Consider the following 17813-nt stretch of genomic DNA (forward strand, 5'->3'; position numbering starts at 1 on the left):
CAACAACAACAACAACTTGACTCTGACATTAAAGAAATACTTGCCTGCTCTTAGGATGAGCAGGTTAAATTGCAGCAACCAACTACCTTTGAAATGTTGTTGTTGATATTATGTGCCATCGAGTCACCTGCAATTCAGTGATTCTATATGCATTGGCTCCGAACCCTGCCCTAAACTGAGCCAATTTCATCATCTCCGACAGGCCTATTCCCATTTCTCCAGTCACTGAGTCAATCCACCTCATCCTTGGTCTTCCTTTCCTGTGCTGTCCAGCCACCCTTCCAAGCATGATGTCCTTCTCCAAGAACTGGTCCCTCCTGGCCATGTGCCAAAGTATGTGAGATGATGCTTCAAAATCCTTAACTCTAGAGAACAGCTTGGTTTCACCCTCACCAGGATAGACCTGTTTGTTCTCCTGGAAGTCCACAGTATGTTCAACACTCTTCTCCAGAACCACAACTCAAAGGCAATGATCTTTCTTCTATAATTCTTAGATTTGTCTAGCTCTCTGATGTGTAACAAGTAATTGTGAAGACTGTAGCCTGGTTCAGGCACACCTTAGTCTATAAACTGACACTGTTGCGCTTCAGTACTCTGGAGAGGTCCCTGATAGCAGATTTCCCCAGTGGATTTCATCTTTTGATTTTTTGACTGCTGGTACCAAGAGTGTTGATTGTGAAAATAAGCAAGCAGAAATTGTTAACAACCTCAGTCTCTTCTCTGTCTATCATGAAGCTGCCAGTTGGCCCGGTGGTGAGAATCTTTGCTTTCTTGCTGTTGAGCTTCAATCCATATTGAAGGCTAATACAGTCCTTGACCTTCTGCAGCAAACACCAATGTCCTCCTCAGTTTCAGCAAGCAAGATTGTGTCATCTGCATAATGCAGGTTGTTGCTGGGTCTTCCTTTAATCCTAATGCCACATTCCTCCTTATAAAGTCCAGGTTCCTGAATGATCTGTTCTGCATATAGATTGAAAAGGTATGGAGACAGGATGCATTCCTGATGCACACATTTTCTGGTTCTGAACCGTGTAGTGTTTCCCTGTTTTCTTCTGACCACTATTTCCTGGTCCAAGTACAGGTTTTACATGAGTATAATTAAGTGTTCTGGATTCCCATTCTTCTCAAGTTTAGCCACAATTAGTTGTGATCCACACAGTCAAATGCCTTTGCATGGTCAATGAAACACAGACATTCCTTTGGTACTCTGCTTTTGGCCAAGATCCATGTAACATTGGCTGTGATGTCCTTAGTGCCATGGCTTCTTCTAAACCCAGCTTGCACATTGGCAGTTCTCTGCTGAAGGTACTGCTGCAGTCATTTTTGGCTAATCTTCAGCAGGATCTTGCTTGTGATATTAGGGATATTGTTTGATAATTTCCACACTCTGTCAGGTCACCTTTCTTTGGAATGGGAATAAATATAAATCTCTTTGCATCAGTTGGCCCAGGAGTTGTCCTCCAGATTTCTTGCATAACCTGATTAGCATGTCCAAGGTAGCATCTGTTTGCTAAAATATGCCAACCAATTGGTATTCTATCAATTCCTGGGGCTTTATTATTTTCCAATCCTTCAGAGCTGCTTGAACTTCCTCCTTCATCACCAGTACCTCTTGATCACCTGTTTCATGAAATTCTGTCTCAGCCAATTCTTTTTGGTATAGTAACTCTGTGTACTCCTTCCATCTTCTTTGCTGCTTCCTGCGTCATTCAACATTCTGCCCACAGCATTCTTACGTATTGCAACTCAAGGTTTGAATTTGTTCTTCAGCTCCTTCAGCTTAAGAAATGCTGAGTGAGTTTGTCCCTTTTGATTTTCTGACTCCAGCTCTTTTCACATTTTGTTGCCATATTTTGTTTTGTCTTTTAGAGCTGCCCTTTGAAATCTTTTGTTCTGCTTCTTAACATCTAGATTCCCCCCCCCCCCCCCCCCCCCCTTGCTTTGGCTTCTCGGTGCTCTAGTGCGGTATTCAGAATCTCTTCTGACATCCATCTTGGTCTTTTTCCCTCTTCTGTCTTTGTAATACCATTTTTCAATCTTCATGGATGTTATTCTTTATATATTCCCACAGCATAGCTGGTCTTCACTCATTAGTATCCAAGGCCTCAGACCTGCTCCTGAGATGGTCTTTAAATTCTGGTGGGATAGACTCAAGGTCAAACTTTGGTTCTTGTGGATTTGATTTTACTTTCTTTAGCTCTGAAATAATTGTGACTTAACAAGATGAAGCTTGACTTTTTCCTGGTTCAGTCTTACCTTTAACAGGAGCAGGATGCTTCCGTTCAATGCTCAGTCCCCCAAGCTCAGAAAATGATGGGACTGATCTTGGATCTCATGAGCTGCTAGATATACTCTGGGCTTGGGGTGATGTGATAATCTTTGTAGATTTCTCTGTAGGTTTCGGACATGCTCTATATTTCTAGCTGTTGGGTCATTTCCATGCCTCCCCTAGTTGTAAAGCTGGTTGATATGAACCGGCTTTGGAAAAGCTACACAGATGCTGGAGTTTTCTTGGAAGGAAACCATACCCAGTGATCATTGCACACATGGGATAGGATGCATCTGGTGGTTACTGAGTGCAGCCTGGCTCCTTCATTCATTCCTCTAACAGATCTTTATGCATCTTCCCCTCTATGCCAGCTTGGGTACAGGGACCACAATCACTGAGATTAGCCAACTTCTGTAGTAAAATGGACCAAATGTTTAATTATCTCTGGAATATACCAGCCTCTCAGGCTCTGGAAAGATCCATGATTGGCCAGGCACATGGCATGCCGTCTAGCTTTTACTGTAGGTTCAGTCAGTTCTTGTGGGTATGTTTACTATTTATACTGCTGCTTTTGTTGCTAAATGATTATTTTGGATCTTATTTTCTCCCTTCAGCCTAGAGAAGCAAAAGCAGAACCCATAAACACACCTCCAACCCCATCCCCTCCTTCAGAGGAAGCAGAACTTTCTGGTGAACCAGTGCCTGAGGAGACCCCAGAATCCACCAACTTGAGTGTCGCTGTGCACAGCTTCTTTGAGCAAGGCAAGTCCATGGGAGACGTCATAGGTAATGGCCTTCCCGTGAGTGTTCCTGTGTGACCAGCCCGAGGGATGTGTGTGACCTGCAGCAGCTCAGTCCTTTTGAGGAAGGAATTACACTCATCTCTATTTACAGACAAGACTAGGAAATCAAGTGACAGAGCTCTTAGGCTCTACTGGCTGCTACGGAGCTGGTTTCTGGTTCATGGTTATGTCCGTGCACGGGGGGAGCAGACTGATGTGACCCTTGCGGTTTACAGTGACTGATCTGTGGAATCAGACTGCCAGGTGTCTGTTAGTGTGGATGCACTGCTGAAGCCCGTTCAGTCTCAAAGCAACACTCTGCTTCCACTGATGTGGTAGTGGCTGTGCTCTAGGTGTTTTAACTGGGTGTAGGTCCCAGCTCTCTTCCAGGGAACACCACTGCTGCCCTCTGCTTGGTGGTCCTAGCCACTGTTACGGGTGGGAAACCATCACTTGGAAAGGTGAAGTGATGTGTCCACACTTCACACAACCAGTGATCTGACCGTAGAGTCCCCACTGTCTCCAGCCTCTGCTGCCAAGTCCTGATTCTCAAAGTCACCAGAACTACTTGTGTTGGGCTTGTGGGAATCCGAAGTCAGAAAGGGATGAGGCTGCTGAGGCCACCCAGCAGGCCAGTGGCAGGCCAAGGTGGGAGTGCTGGCCTCCTCACTGCTCATCCAGGCTGCTCCCCCTACTCCTGGCTCCTCCTCCTGTGAAGAGGCGGCCCTGGTAAGAGCCCAGGATCCGAGTCTGTTCCCAGACAGGAGCTTGTCATTGTGACTGGCCTGTCCTATCTGCCCTTTGTCAGAGAGGCAAGACTACAGCCAGTACCAGATTTAGGAACAAAGTCACTTCGAGCGGCACCTCTAGCTCCTCACAACAAGAGCATCTCAAAGCACCTGTAGTAGGAACTGGCTGAGCAAATTCTATTTTGCTCATACGTACAAAGCCCTAAAGTTGATAATGTGGAAGAATATTTAATGACCGTGGAAACCATTCAAGATCTATGCCACAAAAAGATAGAATTTAAGACTTCTTGCTATGACTTTAACATTATATAGGATTTATACCTATTTAAATAGGATCCCTGGTATCACAGTGAATGGAGTGTTGGGCTGTTAACCAGAAGGTCAGTGGTTCAAACCCACCAGCCCTTTGTGGGTGAAAGATGAGGCAGTCTGCTTCCCTAAAAGGTTTACAGACTTGGAAACCCAAAGGGACAATTCTACTCTGTCTTCAGGCCATTACGAGTTAGAATCAGTTCAATGGCTGCTTATATCCTTGGCTTCTAAGTTTGGTGGTTTGAACCCACACCTGGTGGTCTGCTTCCGTAAAGATTACAGCCTAGGAAATGCTTTAAGAATGCTCTGGTCTCTTCAATTAGGTCACCAAGTCAGAACATACTCAATGGCACATGGTAACAACATGCAGAGTGAGGAAGAAAGGCCTGGTGATTGACTCCTGAAAAATCTATGCAGCACATTTCTACCCCGAAACATATGGTCATGTCACTGGAAGTCAAAACTGACTCAATGGGAACTTTTTTTAAAAACAGCGAGTGATGTGTTCGTGTGTATATTGTGTGAATGTGCATTTTTTTCTATTTCCAACTTCTTCTTATTATTATTATTAATGTTAATGAAAATTTACAGAGATTTTGGATTTCCATTCATTCATTATTGTGCTTTTCTCCCTACCCATCCCCTCCCCCCAATTCGCTCCTTCTCTTTGAAAAGTAAAAGAAAAATTCTTTCCTTGTTATACAATCCCTCCCCCCAAGTCCACTCCACTATGCAGCCTTTGTTCTGGACTCATGTCATGACAATAATACCTAATCATATATACCCTTTAAATAGTGAATGTGCATTTTAAAGTAATAAAACCCTAATATATAAGGACATTATCAATGGATAGTAGGGCTATGGGTAATTTTATTTTCTTTTATACATTCTGTGTTTTAGAAATCTCCCGTAACAGTTTATCATTATTATTATTGTTTCTTTCATTAGTAAGTGAATACTATTTTAAAATCTAAATTTAGGTAGCCCAGGAGAGAGATGCTGTACACTGCTGAGAAGAAGAATATTTATAATAATGTAATGAAGACATAATAAAACCAAGAAGTTAGGCCATTGCTGTGAGAAGACCGTTGGATGGTGGCCCTGCCCAGCCACCTACTGCTGGGGCAAACTGCTTAGCTTTTCCCAATTCTGGATACCTTAGCTTTCCTCTGGAAATGCTCCCAAATTTCTCCTCCTGGGTTGATGAGTGGATTGGATGTGACCCGGATGTAGAAGTGGTTTATAAATTTTGAGAGCTGTTCTAAAGGGTAGGACTGAGATCTCTGAGAACCAGGCTAGCAGCTAGCAGAGGCCAGGGACCTTGAGGCTCTGCCTTCCCCAGGCATGTCCCCCAAGGCTCTGCCTTTCCCAGGCATGCTCCCCAAGGCTCTGCCTTCCTCAGGGATGTCTAGGGATGTCCCTCAACGCTCTGCCTTTCCTAGCCGTGCATGCAAAACAAACAAACAAAACAAAAAACCAAACAACAAAAGAGATGCAAATGGGGGCTGGTACCCAGATACTAGCCTGCCTGTTCCCTGGGTTCAGATCAAAGGCTAAGCAGAAATAATCTGGTCAACTAAGATGTTCCTTTTCTTCTTGTTGGATACACAGTCCAGATGATGGAGGAAAGGCGCTGAGTTGCCTCTGGGTTTGGAAAGCCCCTAATCTCTCCATTTCAAACTTTCCTGACACCATGTCAACCCCAGCAGCATGCCTCTCCACCCCACGTGCTGGAGCTAGGAATTGCTGACAGAGGATCCCACCAGCTGCTTGTACAGCACCCCCTGGTGGTCAATATGGGATGACGCATGTGCGTGGTGAGGGCTGTCCACTTGTGAACAACGATCCATTGAAGCGTGCAAGTGGGTGCAGAGTCACTCGGGGAGGTCAGCACCCTACACCTGACACTGTCAGGGGCCATGCATGAGCACAGCTTGCATAGAGAAGCTCCAGGATTGGGACAGGCTGCCTGCCTTCAGGGCCAGGCCACTGAAATGGTAATAATATGTCAATGTGCACATCAGAGAAGACTCATCCTGGCTTTGCCCATTGTCCACAAGGGTTGTCAGATTAGTTCTTGTAGGTGAGACAGACGCCTGGTGGAAGGGCTAAACTAGAGAGTGCCCGAACAGGCTTAGCCCATAACAGACATGTATTTGCACCAATATATTCCCCCCCACTTTGTGCTTTTTTAAAATTTTCCTTTTTTAATGAATTTTTGTGAAAGTTTACAGAGACTTAGGGTTTCCATTTATTCACTGTTGCCCTTTTCTCCCTGTCAACCCCCTCCCCCCATTCGCTCTTCTCTTTGAAAAGTAAAATTCTTTCCTTGTTATACAATCCTTCCCCTCAAATCCACTCCTCTGTTCAGCCTCCATTCTGGACTCCTGTCATGACAATAATACCTAATCATATATCCCTTTTATACCGTTCTCTCCCTCATCTGTTTCAATGCAGTATACTTTATTTATCCCATCTTTCTCAGTCTTCCCTCAACCTCAATGTCAGTTCCATTTTCCAACAGTGGCCTTTTGTGACTGAGATATTTAACTCAGCATGATGTCTTCCAGGGCCACCCATTTTGTATAATATTTCATTAGTTCCTTGTTTTTTCAGTGCAGCATAGTATTCCATCTTGTGATATACCAGAGTTTCTCTATCCATTCGTTTGTTGATTGGCACTTGGGTTGTTTCCAACTGTTTGCTATAGTGAACAAAGCCGCAATAAACATGAGTGTGTCCCCCTTTGTTTTAGGACTGTATCCATTTGGTAAGTTATAAAAGGAATGCACACTCGCAGCATAAATTCAATTTGTGTTGTGTTGCTTCAGTAAAAAAAAAAAGGCAAAGATTCCCCTACTTCCTCCACTTCTAACCTTTGGAGGCAAAACTGATATTAAGCATTGGGCTTATATACATAATAAATTACATGCAATAAGTTATGGCAGTCACATACAGAGCTACATTGACAGTAATACACCCTAACCCTCATTTAGCCACAGGGTGAGGTTTCAAAGGCAAAGATGTTATGTGAATGATGGCATTTGCAAAAGTGGAGAGTGTCCATGTGAGATCACAAAGTGAAGGATGACTGTATAATTGTGTAATTGCAAAATTACATTGTTACAGAACTGCCAAGTTATACCACCGCATAACTGCCAAATTATATAATTATATAACTGACAAACTGGTCTGTGCATTGCTGTACAGAGGTAACTCGTGGTTGCTGTGATGCTGAAGACTGTGATGCTGATGTGCCAATCGTGGTAATGGGCACCCACGGTGGACAGCATTGCCTGGAGCTTCCTGGCTAAATCAAGCCTGGAAGCAGGAGCGGCATCCACTTCCGAAATGGCTTGCCTCCGGAAACTCTATGTACGAACAGTGCTCAGGCCATTCGTTCATAGGGTCACTATGAGTCGTCTACGACTCGAAGTCAACAAACAACAATAACAATAAGAAGTACTAAATTACACCATTGCAGGATTGCCAGTTACATCCTTATGTAACTACCAAATTACATCATTGCATAACTGCCAAATTACATTGTCATGTAACTGCCAAATTACATCATTGCAGAGCTGTCAAACCCCTAAGACTCACAGCCCAGCCAAGCTGACGCACAATTTTAACTATTGCAATGTTATTCTCACCTGTACATTAATGTTGCCAGGTTTGTGTCATCAATGTACAAAATAATTCACTTTTTTACTATTGTTTATAAATGGGAAATGTTAGTAACAAGATGGTCAGTACGTGAGGAGTTTGTTAGCTATGTGCCATTGAGTCAGATCTGAACTGGTTTTCAGAGACAGTAAATTATGCAGGAGATTGCCCATGTTTCTCCTACGGAGCAGCTCGTAGACTAGAACTGCATGCCTTTGGGCTTGCAACACAGCTCCTTACCACTAGGCACAAAAGTAGCTGTAGAGAATTAAGTAGTCTATTGGTTGCTACATGTCAGGATCTGTTCTCCATGTCTTTGCTGAGTTGATCTGTTTGATCCTTATTACACATAATCTGCATAACCCCTAGTGAGGTCGGCGTCATTATTATTCCCTTTCATAAACGAGGAACCTGAGCTCAGGTGAAGTGATTTCCCACAAGTCACGCTCCTCGTAAGCGGCACAGTGGGATTCAAGCCCTGCAGTGGGGGCCGGAGCCCATCTGTAGTCTGAACTACCAGTGATACTGCCTTTCTGCGTGTGCTTTTCTGCAACTTGTTCACCCACCCCCACCCTGTTAATCCTGCACTATGAACATCTTTCCAGCCAATAGGTGAAGAGATACCACATTCTTGTTCAAGAACGAGGTTACTGACTACAGAATGCCTGCTTTCTGTAGGGTCTGGGGACATCCTGAATGACACACTGGAGGGCATTCACACTGTGGATGATGGACTCATAACAGACGGTGGCTCGGGGGATGGAACCTTTCCTAGTGTCATAAACCAGGTGAGCAAAATCAGTAGTACATAGTAGTTCATCTGCTAAATCAGTTATACATGGTTGCTTATTTCAAACTTGATGGAGTTGTGGTGGCCTAGTGGTAAGAAACTCTGGTGCAATCTCAAAGGCACGCAATTTGAATCTGTCAGCTTCTCTGCAGAAGGATGGACCATCTCCTCCTGTGCATTTTACAGCCTCTGAAAACCCACTGGAGGGTCAGCTATGGGTTGGTTCTGACTCAACAGCACAGCAAAGGAGTTTTAGTTAGAAGGCATGTAGGCTTCTTCCTCCTTGTGGGGCAGAAGCGGAGAGCCCCTGGGCCCCAGAGGCGCGGGGATGTCCAGGACGGGAAGAGGGGATGCAGAACCAGCTAGTCTCACTGACCCACGGGCCCTCTCCGCTCTCTCTGGCAACCACTTCCCTTCTCTCAGTTGTGAAGATGCCACCGCCTCTTCAGCCACCTTGAGCCCTTTCAATTCAGAATCACATTAACTGCGGGTGTCCCTGTTTGCTAATTGGCTTTGACACCTGAAAGGCTAAGTTTTGAAATGCTGGACACAGTGAGGTGCACAATTCAAGTACCCATGCAAGTGTGCTTTTCTCACAGTGGCCCTTGCTAACAGTCCATAGATTCAGCTCCTTCTTCCCTGTCTCATGATGGAAACGTAGTTCACGTGGCTCCCTAGGTCACTATCAGATAAGAATTTATTTCCACAGCTATTTTAAAAGTCTAACTCAGACCAGGATAATATAAAAATTCAACAAAAATGCAAATCCAGCTCCTCTACTCCTGTCCTCAGGCCTGAGACAGGCCAGGAACCCACAGCGGAGGGGTGAAGGCATGGTGTGAAGGAGTGTTCTTTTTTTGTTTGGTTGGTTGGTTTTGGTTTGGGTTGTTGGGGGTTTTTTTGTTGGGTTTTTTCTCTCTCTCTCTCTGTGTGTGTGTGTGTGTGTGTGTGTGTGTGTTCTTTCTAATGTCCTGCTCCTTTCGTCCCTCTTCACAGCCACCCCCACCCACCATAGCATCTGTGTTTAACACGTTCAGGTCTTGTCTACCTGAAGATGGATCGGGGAAAGCCACAGTTGTATGAGCTGGTTAAAATTGTCATCTGGTCTTTTTGTGTAGAAGGGAGCAGATGGCTGGAACATTCTCTCATGGGCTTTTGCAACTTCTTGGATGTTGCTCTAATTCAGGATCTAGGATTATATGTCCACTGTTGACCTTTCAACTTCTGCCTGGGTTTCCACCCTGCTGTAGATGGCTTTGGCCTTTCAGATGGCTAAGATGGTCCTCTGGAGCAAAGTTCATTTCAAGACGACTTTTGCTGCATGTTTGATGGAGTCATGTCCTGACTATCCCAGTAGAATGACAGCTGGGCAGATATTCTCGTTCTCAGCTCTGAACCTGCGTGTCTTGGTGATGTGGCTCACAATGCTTTGTTTCAGGATTTGCATTCTGAAGAAGGTTCAACGGCAACAACAGCAGCTGGGGAGACAGAGGGGCCCGTCAACACCACCTGGGAAGCAGAGACTGGCAGTGTGTCCCCTGAGGGACCAGTCCTCTCCATGTCCACCGAGAAGCCTGGGGCATGGATCACTCCAGTAAGTAGCATAGAGTGTACAATCCACCTCCCCAACTCCTGGGGTTGTGGGGGTGACTCTTGTATGTAAATGGTCCCTGGTCTTCCTCATCAGACATGCAGATGATATCCTCTGTGGATCCGAATCTCAGGGACCAGGGACCAGGGAGGCAGAGGCACAGCTGGACTTGTTGAGAACTGGCTGGGGAGCACTGTGCTGTGTTGCGCACCAGGCCAGCTCATAGACACAGAGGGGATACCAATTAGATGAAGACCGTGGGGTCAGAGGAGTAAGTGCCAATAGAAGAAAAAGGAACATTCTGGAAGCACAGAAAATGGGTCCGTGTACCAGCATTGAAGACAAGGAAGCCCTAGGAAGATTCTGTAGATGAGACCAAGAGGTGGAGCTTTAGGATAAAGGTCAGGAAGCAGGTGGATCATGGCACAAGAGTAAAGACCTGGGTGATAGAGATCAGCTGATAATGATCTATAACAAAACATTCAGCATGGGACATGTGTCAACCTGGACGAGAGAGAACTGAGGATAATGTCTAGCAGTACTTAGCAGAAATAGGAGCCACTGAAGGGTATTGAACAAGGAAGAATTTTAGCAAGATCACCTGACTATTGAGGGAAGAGGGATGGGGAAGCCCTGAGACTGGGGAAGAGTAGGAGGGCGTGTCTTTGGTTTCATTTGCTTTCGTTTGCTTTCATGAGGGCTCTGGTAGTACAACAGATAAGTGATTGGCTGCTAACTGGATGGTTGGTAGTTTGAGTTCAGTCAGTGGCTGTGAATGAGAAAGCTCTGGTGTTCTATCCCCATGAAGATTACAGCCTAGAAATCCCTGTGGGCCAGTTCCACTCTGTCACATGGGATCACTGAGTTGAAATCGACTCCACAGCACTTAACTACAAGGATCCTGATCAATGGTATCGGATGCTGCCAAAGTGCTAATGAGATAAGAACCAGAAAGTGTCCATTTGATTTGTAAACCTGACTAGCAGTGATCATGGGGAGAGGGATTTTAAGCACATGGGAGGGCTGGAAGCCTGATTATACTGAGGAGACAGTGAGGTGAGGCAGTCAATGAACATAGACAGCTCCTAAGAAGAATGTACCGAGTCTGATGACCTGGTTTTTAATCAAAACACAAAAGCATAGGCCCTCAGAAAAGGCCCCACTATCAGGAGTGTGGCCAGATAGCGGAAGAGCCTGCTGGTAAGCACCACAGGTTGGCAGGTAGGAGCTGAGTGAAGCTCTCTGTTGGATGCTGAAGCTAGGATGCTCATACCATGGATGGTGTCCAAGAGCCCTGGTTTCTGCATTGATGCTACTACACTGGGGCTTTTTGCAAGGTGGGGGGCTTGGATGTGCAAGTGCTTTGGAAATGAGGGAGCAGCAGGTAAGATCAGCTCTGCAAGCACAGGCACACAGAACAAGGTGGTGGCCCCAGTGGCAAGATCCCTCATGATGCCTTTCTTTCCAGAATCCAGAGAATGAGGAAAGTTTAACAGTATCAGCAACAGGGGAGGCCGAGGTGCCTGTCAGCCGTGTTGGGGAAGTAGAGACTGCCAGTGTGACTTCCCAGGAGCCCACCATCTCCATGTTCTCCGAGAACCCACGGGAAGGGACTACTCTGGTGAGAAGCGTTAAGGGCTGGGAGGTGCAGGTTGTGGCTGGGAGCAGCCACGACCTTCATCCTTGACAAATGGTGGGACCATTCAGCCAGGGCAGGTCAACAACATTAACCTTGAGATCATTCATACCCGGGCTCTGGCCAGGCAGCCTTCGGCCTCTGGTCTGTGTCCATCTGGGGATGTTACAGTGAGGAGGGTGCACCTGGCCAGCTGTCCAGCCCACAGAGCTCACTAGGTCACCTGGCTTAATTAGCAGCATGGTTCGTGTCAGTGTCTTCATTGGTGTCTTCATTCTCAATGTCATTGTCATCTTCCTCTTCTCTCCTTCCCCTTCCCCCATCCTCCATGTCCTCTTGCTCCTTCTCTTTCTCTTCTTCCTTTTCTCCTTCCTTCCCTTCTCCTCATCTTCCTCCTTTTCTTCCCTCTCCTTTTCTCCTCCTCCTCTTCCTCCTCCTTCTCCTTTTCTTCCTCTACCTCCCTCTCTTCCTCTTCCCCTCCTTTCTCTCCCTCTTCCTCTTCCCCCCTCCCTTTTCCCATTCCCCCATCATCCTCCCTCTTTAATGACACAGTACTCCTCACAGGGTGGGAAAACCAGAGCCCAGGTCCCTGAAGTCTTCACTCATTAGAAACCAGACTCTGACAAGCAGCTGTGTGAAAATAGAAGTGGAAGTAGTGAGCTCTCAGATTCTGGAAATGCTCAAGCTAAGACCAGAAAAGCAATTAGTGGAGATGTCCTAGCGGGACTTGGGGGTCTTGGATGGGAAGTGCTGAGAGGTGTATCCTAACCGCTGGAGTGTGTGGGGCTAAGCTGGGTCTTAGGTGAGCAATGGAGGGAGAGCTGTGAAGAGGCCGATTACCTGGTGAGCCTTCCTGCATCCACGCGGCCACTGACCCAGAGGTGACTTGGAGGTGGGACAGTCCTGCATGTCAGTTTTATTTCAGGGCCCTGATGGGGAAGAAAGCTGGACAACAGCTACAGCTACCAAGGAATTACCACTCAGTACCGGTGAAGAGGACATCGACGGGGTCCCCACAGAGGGCCTGGCCCTCCTCACTCCCACACCAGCCCCTGGCCAAGGGGATACTTTGGTAAGTGGCACTTGATGCTCTCGCTGCCTTGGCCTGGCTCATAGGGGAGGGGTCAGAGCCATGGGGCAGAGAAGTCACTGCCCTTCACGGAGACATTGACCTTCATGGTGGGTGAATAGCAGGGTGGGCTCCACCTCAAATGTAGCAAAATGTGATGGAGGGAGCAGGTCCCAGGAGATCAGGGGCTGGCTTTGTCCTAACCATTCTTCCTTCTAACTTCATCCAAGAACCTTCCAGAAGCAGAGTGGCCCAATGCTGGGAGGGACTGCTGAGGAAACCTCAAGCCCTCACCGCTTGGTGTGGGGAGGGGACCTCAGAGGACATGTGTATCTCAGCAAGGGTGGAGTGTGTGTGGATCTGCGATTCTGTGAATATGTGGGTTAGAAGTGTTTTGACATTGGGCTGGTAACATAGAAGTGACAATTCTTCTGTGTCCCTGGCCTCTGTTCTTCAGAATTGACTCTACAGCAGTGAGTTTGGGTTCAAGTTTGGGTTTAGCAGTTAATGCCCATCTGTCCTGTGGACGAGGTGCCCCATTCTTGTGCTGGTCGCCTTCCTAGGGTCCTGGCCATGAAGCAGCAGAGGTATCAGCAGCGACAGAGGAGCCCGTTACCACCACTCGGGGAGAAGAGTCTGGAAGTGCGCCCCCTGGTGTCTCTCCGCTCCCTGTACCCACAGTGTCTCCTGTGAGAACAGTCACCCCTGTAAGTGGTATAAAAATTTGCATTAGATTCTTACAGGGGAAATAAAAAAAAAGGCCAGAACTGTAGGGTGCGGGGTGGGTCTGCTCTGGCTTGCAGAATGTGGAATTTAGACATTTTGAGGATCTTTGGTGAGAACACTCAAGAAATTTGCAATTTGTAGAGAAAGAAAATACTGAATTTAGATGTTTTGAGGACCTCTGATGAGAACACTCAAAGAACTTGAAATTTGAAGAGCAAAAAAGGACAAGCTAAGAGACTTGAATTTGTGTCCTACAGTCCTGCCTCTTTAATTGGCATGAGAACTTTCTAGCAGCAAGATTGTCCAAAGATTGTTCAAAGATTGTTCAAAGTCCCCTTCCTGGAAGAGTGAAAGCAGATTGAACCTGGCCAAGGCTGTAGACAGAACAAGAGCATCCAGAATGTGTGCAGAAATGAGACCACTACAAACAAGTGTCTGTGCTCCTCAGCCACAGCTAAACAACCTAAAGCAGATTTTTCTTTGCTTTGGGCCTTGGTTTGCTCATCTGTAAAAAGGGCAGCTATAAAATGAACATGTAGGGTGCCCTCTGGAGAGCTCAGCACACACAGGGTTGTCCCAGCAGTAAGTGCTGTCACTGTGCCTTTCTGAAATAGGAACCTCAGACCTGGTTCACAATGTGAATTTGTGTGAACTAGAGGTTGAAATTGCTCTTCAAATATGAATATTTTTAAAGGAAAACATTCCATTGGGCCTATTAGGTTTCTAAACAGCACTTGGTCACACTCAATTTGAAAGCCGTGACTCCAGCTACTGGCATGTGGTCTGTTAGCCACATGGCTCCATGACTTGCCAGAGAGAGGAATGCTGTGGGTTGGGAGGCCAGAGACTTCAGGGTGCCTGTTGCTCAGAACCCTCTTTCAATGAGAGGTCCAGTGGTTGTTTCATTATGTGCTTGTGCCATTCTTTACTGTCTCCTTATTTAAAGTCATCCACGTGTTTGTGGTGTGGTTTGATTTGACACCCATCATCAACTCAGGGCTCTCTGTCCAGACACTTGGAGCTAGAAATGGGTCTGACCTAGTTCCTGCCCCCAAGGAGCTCACAAAGTGGGCCATCAACTCAGTCTTCAGTCCAGGTTTTCGTCTGGACACATGGAGATAGATGAATATGACCTAGTTACTGCTCCCAGGAACTCACAGTCAAAGTAGGACAGGAAATACTCTGTGATCTACATTTATTAATCACTATGTGCTCCAAATTTGTCTAATTCGATCACACCTCAACTCCCTGGAGTAAGGGGAATGAGCACCATTTATTTGACAGGTGAGGGAAATGAGACAAGGAGGTGAAGTCATCTGCTCACTGGTGCATCCCTCCAAGAGGCTGATGCATGAGCCTTATGCTCTCGAGAGCATCTCCTGCATGAGAGCTGGTGTGGTGGGAAGGCTCTGCACTGGAGCCAAGAAGCTGAGGTTCTGCTTTCCAGGATGCTACTGACTCAGAGTGATTCCAGAGCCTCAGTGTCACCATCTCTAGGAAGGAGACGGACAGGAGTTCTGGTTTTTAACCCTAGAAGCATATTATAGACACCTGGGAAGCTTAAAATAGCACAGATGTCTGAGTTCCGTCCCAGACCAAGTAAGTGGGACACTGGCGCTGGGACTCCACTCGCAGGTGATTCAATGGCAGTCTGTTCTTGGTTCCCCTGGTGCTAGCTCTGTGCCTGTGACCCTTGGGACACATTGTGACTTCTGAAACTAAGACCCCCCCCCTTTTTGTTTGCTCCTCTCTCCAAGATATATTATGTGCAAAACACCACCAACAAATCTCCCCCTATTGTTGCAGCAGAGGCTGGAAACATACCTTTTATTGCTGTTGCTGCTGTTGTTAGGTGCTGTTGAGTCCACTACAACTCATAGTGACCCTCTGTGCAGCATATCTGAACTTGACCCTAACCTGCACCTGCACTATCCTCACAATCTCTGATAGGGTTGAGTCCATTGCTAAAGTCACAGCACAATTCCATCACATTGAGGGTCTTCCTCTCTTTCACAGACCACCTACCTTTCCCAGCATGATATCTCTCCAAGGATTGGTCCCTCCTGACAACCTACCCAAAGTATGTGAGATGATGTTTCACCAGCCTGCCTCCAAGGAGCACTCTGGCTGCACTTTTTCCTAGATGTACCTTTTTGTTCTTCTAGCAGTCCATGGGATAGCCAATACTCTTCTCCAACCCCATAATTCAAAGCCAACGATTCTTCTCTCATCCATCCTTTCTCATTGTCCAACTTTCAGATGCACAGGAAGCAATTGAAAATAACATTAGCATTTTTAGTATTTTAGTATAAAACATGTTTTAGGGAGCTCTGGTGGCCTAGTGGCAAGAAGCTTCACTGCAATCCCAGAGGTACATAGTTCGAATCCACCAGATGCTCTGTTGGAGAAGGAGGGGCAGTCTCCTCCTTTACCAGTCAGATTCGATTTGACGGCACGCACACGAAAAATAATAAAAAACATGTTTTAAGGAAGTACCAATTCACCATTTTTCCTTCTTTAACTTTGCATTATAGCAATTCTAAAAAAATACACAGAAGGATTTGGCATAATAGATTCTCACACATCCATCACCTACTCCGATAAATTGTCAAAATTTTGTCAATCTTGGTTTATCTATTCTACCTCTCACCACTCTTTTTTAGAGGAGAGAGGCAAGCTCTGGAATAGTTAAAAATAAGTGCAATATATCATATTCTTTTTCTTGCATGTTGCTAATAGAGTGATCTGGGGCCTTCTACATCCCTTCCACTCCCAACACATATACCAAGTCATTATCCCTCTAAGAAAATTAGCAAAAGTTCCTTCAGATCAAGGGAGCCCTTCGTGGTGCCTGGTTAAGCATTAAACTAAAGGTTGAGCATTCTAACCCACGAGCTCTTCTATAGGAGAGAGATGTGGCTGTCAGCTTCTGTAAAATCCCATCCCAAATCTTCGGGGCAGTTCTACTCTGTTGATAGGACTGCTGGGGTTCAGAATTGACTGTATAATATTAAGTTTGTTTTCAGTCCTTCAAGTCATTTAACACCCAAATACTTAGGGTTGTTTTGGTTTTTTTGGTATTTAAAAAAAAATACCTTATTATACTTGTTTTGATTCTGAATCCAAACAAGTTCTACACATTGCATGTCACTGGTATGTCTCTTAAGTCTTTCAATCTAGAATTGTCTCCCACCTTTTTCTCTTTTGTCATTTATTTGTTGAAGAAACTGGGTCAGTCATCCTTAGACCTGTTAGCTTTATTTTCTGCTCTGAGAAATTGGCTCTGGGTAAGGACCCAGCTGTGCTGGTGGGAGTAGAAATGGATTTAGTCTTTCTGGAACACTCTTTGTTGCCAAATATTAACAACTTTAAAACTACATATTAAAAAAAAAACACCCCTACATATTATTGTCCCCAGAAACTTCTATTCTAGGAATTGATTCTAAAGGGGATAGTTTAATATGCAAAAACCTCCGTGTACGACTATTGTCTATAATAGAGAAAATTTGAGCATAATTTAGCTAAACAATTGAGGGATTAGTTGAATTAAAGTATAGCCAAACAATGAAATATTATGCATCTATTAAAATTATGTTTCTTAGAAGTAGATGATGATGGGAGAAAAATGCTTACCATACAATGTGGAGTGAAAAAAGCTGGTTGTGGGCTTGAGTATCTTGTGTGGTCTTGACTATTTCAAAATATGCCTATGGACAAAGACTAGAAGGAAATACCCTCATGTTAACTGCTGTTGCTGCAGAGTGGTAGAACTGTGGGTGGTTTTTAGGATCTTACTGCATTGTGGTGCTTTCCACCTTGGGACTTATGAGATTTTCAGAAATTCAAGGAAGAGAAAATTAGACAGAATACACACATACAATATTTTGTCAGTTCATCTTGGAGCAAAACCAATGAAGAGACATCTCTAATTAAGTGCCTTTTCCGGGAACTTTTGGTGACATGTAAACCCTAAATCCTGAGCCGATGGTTTAAAAGCACAATCAAAACAATACAGAGAGGGTCCAGTGCTGAACGTTAGGTGACCTTGAATCCCAGGGTCTCCCAAAGATGTCAAGCATAATGGGTGAGACTAGAGTCCAAGCCCGGCTTTGCTGCAACCAAATTTTTTCACTGTCTTGGTTTATACATGCATAAAATGGTTATCAAAATCCTAATACCTAATTACCTAATGTTGGGCAGTTGTGAGGATTAATTAAGTGAAT

General features: G+C 45.4%; 1 protein-coding gene across 1 annotated transcript in view; it reads left to right on the plus strand.

The window, feature by feature from the left end:
* The window catches only part of COL15A1 (collagen, type XV, alpha 1), a 211009-nt gene that overhangs the window by 143493 nt on the left and 49703 nt on the right, over window positions 1-17813 (plus strand). The window contains exons 5-10 of the mRNA XM_006886968.1: window positions 2884-3031; window positions 8457-8566; window positions 10007-10162; window positions 11628-11780; window positions 12721-12867; window positions 13428-13571. Of these exons, the coding sequence (XP_006887030.1) occupies window positions 2884-3031; window positions 8457-8566; window positions 10007-10162; window positions 11628-11780; window positions 12721-12867; window positions 13428-13571 (858 nt within the window). The remainder of the gene's footprint in view (window positions 1-2883; window positions 3032-8456; window positions 8567-10006; window positions 10163-11627; window positions 11781-12720; window positions 12868-13427; window positions 13572-17813) is intronic.

This window comes from Elephantulus edwardii, unplaced genomic scaffold (genome assembly GCF_000299155.1).
Source record: "Elephantulus edwardii isolate Elephantulus edwardi_28Jun2011 unplaced genomic scaffold, EleEdw1.0 scaffold00052, whole genome shotgun sequence".
NCBI lineage: Eukaryota > Metazoa > Chordata > Mammalia > Macroscelidea > Macroscelididae > Elephantulus > Elephantulus edwardii.